The sequence below is a fragment of the Dryas octopetala genome, chromosome 5 (genome assembly GCF_963921425.1).
Source record: "Dryas octopetala chromosome 5, drDryOcto1.1, whole genome shotgun sequence".
Classification (NCBI taxonomy): Eukaryota; Viridiplantae; Streptophyta; class Magnoliopsida; order Rosales; family Rosaceae; genus Dryas; species Dryas octopetala.
The window spans coordinates 20,795,329-20,802,735 of NC_141370.1; the positions used below are offsets into that span (position 1 = coordinate 20,795,329).

At 38.7% G+C, this 7,407-nt stretch overlaps 2 protein-coding genes and 1 pseudogene across 2 annotated transcripts; 1 reads left to right on the forward strand and 2 right to left on the reverse strand.

Annotated features, from left to right (window-relative positions):
* Positions 1 to 3,535: 3,535 nt before the first annotated feature.
* On the forward strand, positions 3,536 to 4,639 carry LOC147285604 (uncharacterized). The gene is made up of 2 exons (XM_086245810.1): positions 3,536 to 4,246; positions 4,373 to 4,639. The coding sequence occupies exons 1-2, from the start codon at positions 3,536 to 3,538 to the stop codon at positions 4,637 to 4,639; spliced, it is 978 nt and encodes a 325-aa protein (XP_086101936.1).
* A 772-nt stretch (positions 4,640 to 5,411) lies between these two features.
* On the reverse strand, positions 5,412 to 5,836 carry LOC147285605 (NADPH-dependent oxidoreductase 2-alkenal reductase pseudogene; annotated as a pseudogene).
* LOC147285606 (2-alkenal reductase (NADP(+)-dependent)-like) lies at positions 5,675 to 7,311 on the reverse strand. Its single transcript, XM_086244644.1, has 5 exons — positions 6,812 to 7,311; positions 6,533 to 6,713; positions 6,177 to 6,343; positions 5,971 to 6,053; positions 5,675 to 5,871 (listed from the first exon to the last, which is right to left on the reverse strand). The coding sequence occupies exons 1-5, from the start codon at positions 7,043 to 7,045 to the stop codon at positions 5,823 to 5,825; spliced, it is 714 nt and encodes a 237-aa protein (XP_086100770.1). The 5' UTR covers positions 7,046 to 7,311; the 3' UTR covers positions 5,675 to 5,822.
* Between the last annotated feature and the right edge of the window lie 96 nt (positions 7,312 to 7,407).

Sequence of the window (7,407 nt, forward strand, 5' to 3'; positions counted from 1 at the left end):
ATGTCGCACCCCCTCCCCCCAGCCCCAGCGTCGTCGCACCCCCAACCCCTAGTCCCCGTCGCATCCCCTCCCCCTAGCCCCAACCCCAAACCCCCGTCGCACACCTCTCCCCCCCAGCCCTAGCCCCAGCCCCAGCCCCTCCCCTCCCCTCCCTTCCCTGCCCCTACCCAGCCCCATCACCTTCCCTTCCCGCCCCCACCCAGCCCTTCCCCAGCCCTCCCCCCAGCCATCCTTCCCCCTCTCCCTGCCCGACCACCCCAGTCCCATCGCCCCTCACCCCTCCTTACCCAACCCCAACCTCAACCCAGCCCCCCCAACCTTCCCTGCCTATCTCCCCCAAATTTTTTTTAAAAAATTATTAAAGTTTTAATTTTTTTAAGAATTTTTTTTATTCAAAAAATTTTAAAAATATTATTATATTTTAAATGTGGGAAAAAAGATGAAATAACCTCTGCCACGTCAGCAGATAACAATTTATTTGACAGAAAAACTAACGGAAGTACTATTTTGACACGAAATGAAAGTTGGGCAGGGAGGGGAGGGCCCCAAAAAAATTTTAAATTTTTTAAAGTTTTAATTTTTTTAAGAATTTTTTTTATTCAAAAAATTTTAAAAATATTATTATATTTTAAATGTGGAGAAAAAGATGAAAATACCCCTGCCACGTCAGCAGATAACGGTTTATTTGACAGAAAAACTATCGGAGGTACTATTTTGACACAAAATGAAAGTTGAGGTACTTTTTGTCAAATTTTTAAAGTTGTGGTACTAAATTGAAAATCAGTACATAATTGAGGTACTAAAATGAAGTTTACTCTTAAATTTTTGTAAGAATTTTTTTTTATTCAAAAAATTTTAAAAATATTATTATATTTTAAATGTGAGAAAAAAGACAAAAATACCTCTGCCACGTCAGCATTAACGGTTTATTTGACAGAAAAACTAACGGAGGTACTATTTTGACACAAAATAAAAGTTAAGGCATTTTTTGTCAAATTTTTAAAGTTGGGGTACTAAATTGAAAATCAGTGTAAAATTGAGGTACTAAATTATAATTTGCTCTTTTTTTTTTTTTTCCTTCTGAGATTAAAATGATTATAGCCCTCGGATTCGATCACTTTATAAAGTCAGAGCACTTATCAGGTGTGGAAGTCAGTGTCTGGGTTAGTTGTGCCTGAGGTCCTGAATCCAACTAGCTATATGAGTTTTTTTTTTTTTTTTTTTCAAGAACAAACAATTCACCCTCCAAAAGTAGGGGTGGACAAAGTGCGGGTCTAACCGACCAACCGACCAACCCAAACTGCAAAAACACAGTTTGGTCCAGTCTAGAGACCCAATTTTGTGATAATCGGTTCTCAAGCCCACCGACCTGCACACTGTTGGGTTGGTCTGCGGTTGGGCCTGTCAAAATACCCGCATAAACCTACCCAACCCGCATAAACCCATTATTCTTATTATCCCCAATTTTCAATTCCCACATTCCATACATGTCCCCATATTCCCATCCCACTTCCCAGAGAATTTCTCTGTCCAATACCCATTATTTCATTCTAATTCCAAATTTTCAATACACTTCCAGAGAATTTCCCACTGCCCAATCCCACTAACCCATCCCACAATCTCAATTCCCAAATTTCCCATACCCTAATCTAATGAAATACAAAAAGAAAATTTTCGACTTCAGCTAGTTCTCGGGCTTGACTTTGGCTAGTTCACTGTCTTTGTTTCTTTGCTCTACCTGGGTCGTTTGGTTTCCTTTGAGTGAACTTTTCCTTTTCAGTTTTCTTTTGTAATTCCCTTATCTGTTTGTCCTGGAGTTTTCTGGACAACCACTTTTGTTTCTCTGATCCTTTTGTGGGCCTATCATTGATGCAATATTTTGACCAGAAAAAAAAAAATTCATCCATCATCCTCTCACAATCTTATTTTGCGCCTCCACCCTCCACCCTCCACCCTCCCTGTCACCTTTGTCTATCTCTCAATCTCAGATTCTCACTCTCTCTCGATCTCATATTCTCATTAAAGATTGAAGAAGTCCTCTCTCGATCTCACTGACGTACCCCATAGCTGCAACCAAATCTCGCACTCCCACTCTCTTGATCTCACTGAAGATTGAAGAAGTCCAAACCGTCCAAATAGACCAACCCAACCCGAGCCTATTGGTTTGGATTGGTTTGGTTTCAATTCCTTAATTGGAATTGGTTTGGTCTCCAATATTTGCAAACCATGCCCATTGGTTTGGTCTACGGTTTGAGCCCAAAACCGACCCAAACCTACCCGTGTCCAGCCCTATCCAAAAGGACAGAAATTGTAAATAAGGGTTGGTTGTGTTGTGGCTTTTTTTTTTTTTTTTTAATTTCTTTTCCTTGTTTGGCCCATAAACTTTGCAAAACCAACCTTAACTACTTAGGTACCTGATTATTTAATAACTTCTGCTTTTTCATAAATTTGTCAACTTTCTAGTAGTGAAGTCCTTAATCCTTATCAATATTAATTATATGATTATAAATAGTGTTACATCAAGTTGAATCCAAAAATGGACGTTTCTTGGCAGAATTAGTGCCAGTAGAAGCAACCACAGTGACTAGAGCAATGAGCAATGCTCATTCTCCAATTTGTAAATCAAGCAAAATGAGATTTTAGTTCATCTGTTCACTCATGTGTAGGCTTAACAAGTTCCTTTCCTGTGTTACGGCCATGAAAAAGTTCAATGAAAGCAGACGTAAAGCTCTTCAAACCATGTGAGATATCTTCAATCACGTGCAATTTGCCAGCACGAAGATGCTCACCCGTAGTGGTAGAAAGAAAATCTGAATACACATTCATAATATCAGCTGCTAAAAATCCTGGGATTTTAAGTCTGTCTAAGTATTGCTAGTACAAAGAATAAACCAAAGTATTGTTGAGATTTACTTAATTACTTGTGGTAGGTTGATGCATGCTGGCCCTATTTAATCTGTAGGGATGCAAAGCATCTGGGCCTTACCTAGACGTGTAGCAGCTTGGTTTAGGGTTTTTATATATAAGACGTCATAGCCTTTGTTTCGTGTGGCACAAGTAAGAGCCCCACTTTTTAAACCCTAAACCCAAACCAGACGTGTAGCAACTTGGTCTCTCCTGTCTCCACTACTATTTTCAACACCAGTACTCTTTCGATCATTCTCATCACTCACTGATTCTAAATCTAGGGCAAATCTTATTCAACAAGAAAATTGATTGATTGCTAAATGTTAATTCCATTCATAAAATTAGGAATTGTCTTGAAATTAAGGCTGTGATAATTATTTCCGTAAGTAAAAGCGGTCGGAGTCTGTTTTCTAATAGAGGCCTAAAGCGGTACATTTCTTTTGTTCTTGTGGGATTGTGATTCCCTTCCTTAATCCTAAAGGATTCATTCAGTTTTACATGGTCGATATAGATTAAAGGTCACCTTGCATCGATTACCATTAATTGATTATTAATTGTCATATATATTCTACTTTGTTTTAATTAACTATATATATTTTTAAGGAGGATGAAGTCCGGTGGTATGAACATGGCTCCTGCTGTTAGGAAGATGAAGATGAAGATGAAGTTGAAACCCTGTGGTAGGAAGATGAAGCCCTGTGGTAGAACGATGAAGATGAAGCCACAGAGTGGTGTTAGGAACATGGCTGCTGCTGCTCTTACTTCCAAATGGGCTGCCTCCCAAGCGCCCGAGGGAGTGCCCATGCTCATGATCCCTTCAAATATACCCGAAGAACAAGAACTATTTTACAGCATTCTTGAAGGAAAGTTGTACAACATTCCTATTCAGTTACCAAAAGCTGGTTATTGTAAAACTGAGGCCACAGAGACTGATATGCACTATGTTTGTTGTGGTCATGGTTGGTTCGCCAAGGTAGTAGAAGATTTGTCAGACGCTGGCGAGCTGCTTGTTATAAATCTCCTCAACCCTTTCAAGAAAGATCAAGTGCCCATTTTTCTCCCTCCCGTTAAAGGCACCTTTGGAGATGCTAACATCAAGGTTATCACGTCCCCTCATCTCACTTCGAATCCTGATAGTTGTGTGGTCATAGCGTTGTCCATTAATAAACCCCTTCTATCTTTCATTAAAGGAGGACAAGAGATTTGGACGGCCATCAACTTACGGGAACCATATAAGTTTTCTGATGCTGTTTTTTATAAAGGCCAAGTCTATGCAGTTGAAAATCATTCGGGAACGATTGTGTCATTGGATGTAGAAAGCAGCAGCAAGAGCAACATAGTAAGGTGACACAAAGCAATACCGCCTACAAATGATATGTTCCGAAGTTCTGTTGCGTCATATCTTGTGGAATCAACCAATGGAAACCTATTGCATGTTCGAAGATATTTAATTATTAAACCAAAGGTGGAGCTTTGGGAGGTGATTCAAAGCTTCTTCATGGTTTACAAGTGTGTTTTTGATGAAATTGACAAGGGATCCATTGTGCAGCAGGTTAAGGTAAAAAAAATTGGTGATGAGACTCTTTTCGTGTGTGATCACAGTCCATCCATATCTGTTTTGGCTTCAAGGTATCCTGGGTGCCAGCCAAATTCCATATACTACGTCGATGACACACCTCCTGCATTACAACAGATGCGAAAGCAGCATGGTGAAGTACCATTTGAATTTTGAATATCGTATTGCTGGAGTTTTCAATTTAGAGGACAGAACCAGTTCACTACTTTACACCCAAAAATGTGATTTGCCCAAGTTTGTGACATCACCTGCACTTTGTGCTATGCTGCCTGATTAATGGACTCTTCTTCTAGCTGGCTAGCTTCCAGTTCATGATCTACCTTAATTACATGGATATTTATGTTTAACTCTCTATTAATTATTATGTTGTGCAAACTTAGATTAGAGCTAGGCCATGACCAATAACTCTCTCTCTCTCTATATATTTTATGTCTCACTGCATATCGGAGTTTTGGAGTGTCTTCTCACGCGCACCTTCTATCTATCTCTGTCCATTCGATTATAACTTGGTAAGTGAGAGTGTGTGTTGTTGCTATATCAATAATATCAATAGGACCTCGGGCCAATGATTGTGCACACACCTTATATATGCAAGTGAGTTGTTGTTGAATGGAAGTTAATAGAATTAAGATATATAAAGATTTGCAGTACCAATAGAACTATTATCTTCCTTGCTAAAGCTATATGATTTTTTTAAATTAATGCAATAAGTTTGATATAAATTGCATTGTAGCACATGGAAAACCTCTAACCAATTAAGCACCTGATACATTGGTTGGTTCTCAATTTTTTTTATTTATTTTTTTTCATTTGGACCATGCAATTTGCAAAACCGACCTCTAACTAATTAAGCACCTGATTATATGAGTGTTACATCAAGTTGAAGCCAAAAATGGACCTTTCCTGGACATAGTTCTGTTTGCTCTTATTTGTGAAACTATTGCAGGTAAAATTTATGCTCATTCCAAATTTGTAAATCAAGCAAAAATGAGATTTCAGTTCATCTGTTCACTCATCTGCAAGTTTAACAACTTTCTTTCCAGTGTTATGACCATGAAAAAGTTCAATGAAAGCAGGTGGAAAGCTCTCCAAACCATGTGAGATGTCTTCAATCGCATGCAATTTTCCAGTACGAAGATGATCGATGGTGGTAGAAAGAAAATCTGAATACACATTCATATAATCAGCTGCTAGAAATCCTTGGATTTTAATTCTCTTGTACACAACATCTAGCATATTTGGTGCAGCTCGCTTTGCAGCATCTGTGTACTCAGAAATTACACCACAGACAGCAACTCTACCAAAGGTATTCATGTTAGCAACTGCAGCTTCTAACATCTCAGCCCCCCACATTGTCAAAGTACATATCAATGCCATCTGGGAAGTACCTGTAGATCAAAGACAAGCACACAGCCAAACCAATTTTAGACGTGCATTTAGCTTCAAATTAACCACCACCCTTGAGCATCATCAAAAGCTAGATTTACCTTTTGAGAGTTGACTTCAAATCAGACTCTTCCTTGTAGTTGAATGCATCATCAAATCCGAGCTTTCCCTTAAGCAATGCTACCTATAAAAAGTTTTTAGTTAAACTTAATTCAGAACTTAACCTTATAATACAGCATTCTGATCAATTTTCATACATTGGTTCAGACAACAGTGCTATACTGACATATATTTTTTGTAAGGTCACCTTTTCTTTGGTTCCTGCACAGCCAACAACGTAGCAACCAAACAGTTTTGCATACTGTCCGACCAAATTTCCAACTGATCCAGAAGCTGCAGATACAAAAACTTTTTCCCCCTTCTTAGGCTTGCATGCTTCAAAAAATCCACCATATGCTGTAAGTCCACTGAAGCCTGTAACATCAACAAAGCAAGTTAATTAATGCTTTGTTATGAACAATCAATCCTCTGCTTAACACTCCAATGCTATAGTTGAGATTGTTGACAAGGGTGGATCAACTCTGTTCGATTTATTAATCAAATTGACATTTAAAAAATTGACAGTGAAGATGAAGATGATGCATCATGTTGGGTGGTGGTTACCTAGAATTCCAACTTGGTAAGACAAAGGAAATCCCAGAGGATCCAGTTTCCTTATCATGCTTGCAGTAATGTTTACTAAACTGTACTCTCCCCAAGTGATGAGCCCCACAACCAAGTCATCCTTCTCAAAATCAGGACTCCCAGAAGCCACAACTTTGCCCACCCCATAAGCATCAATAGTCTGTCACCACAAAAATATAATTCAACCATTTTCAGATTCAGTAATAAACAAATCTCTAAGACCCTGAACTCAAACATATGCATTGTATAGTGGCTTACTTCTCCAGGAGTGATAGGAGCTGCAAAACCAATGGCTTTTTGTGAGGAGCTGTAACTTTTCATGCGGTTTAGCTGGTATGGGTCAATTGATACATACAGATTCTTCACAATGATATCATTGGAACCAGGGTCAAGTGATAGAGCAAGAGCTGAAGTCCTGAGCTCAAAGTCAGACTCTTTGGGTTCTCCATCTATCTGGGTCTTTGTTGTAATGTACCTGTTCACTACCTCCATTTTCAGTGGACTCTTTTGTGCAGGTAAAGCTCACTGAACAACAGGTATATATGCAAGTGGGCTACCTTGCTAATGTTTCTAAGCAGAGCTTTACCTGGCAGGTGTTTTCAATAACTTGGACAAATTTATTTATTTATTTAAAAAAAAAACCATTGGTTGATAAAAAAAAACTAGTGGCTTAACAAAACTAACTTGTCTAATTTAAAAACTGCCAAACTGGGATCACATATTCATGATAATCCACAAGAATGGTTGATTCTTTTATGACAAGAAGCCAAACCAACATAAAAGTTAAAATCTTGAAGGAGAAATGATGAAACCAACCAATTAAAATTCAATGAAGATGCTTTCGGTCGAGAAAC

Bases quoted from the DNA above. Each gene is read 5' to 3' on its own strand.
- LOC147285604 (XM_086245810.1), top strand. From the start codon at position 3,536: ATGGCTCCTGCTGTTAGGAAGATGAAGATGAAGATGAAGTTGAAACCC. The intron at 4,247-4,372 runs GTAAGGTGACAC...ATTAAACCAAAG, and splicing joins GCAGCAGCAAGAGCAACATA to GTGGAGCTTTGGGAGGTGAT.
- LOC147285606 (XM_086244644.1), bottom strand. From the start codon at position 7,045: ATGGAGGTAGTGAACAGGTACATTACAACAAAGACCCAGATAGATGGA. The intron at 6,714-6,811 runs GTAAGCCACTAT...TTGTGGTGACAG, and splicing joins CTCCTATCACTCCTGGAGAA to ACTATTGATGCTTATGGGGT. The intron at 6,344-6,532 runs GTAACCACCACC...TTGATGTTACAG, and splicing joins TTACCAAGTTGGAATTCTAG to GCTTCAGTGGACTTACAGCA.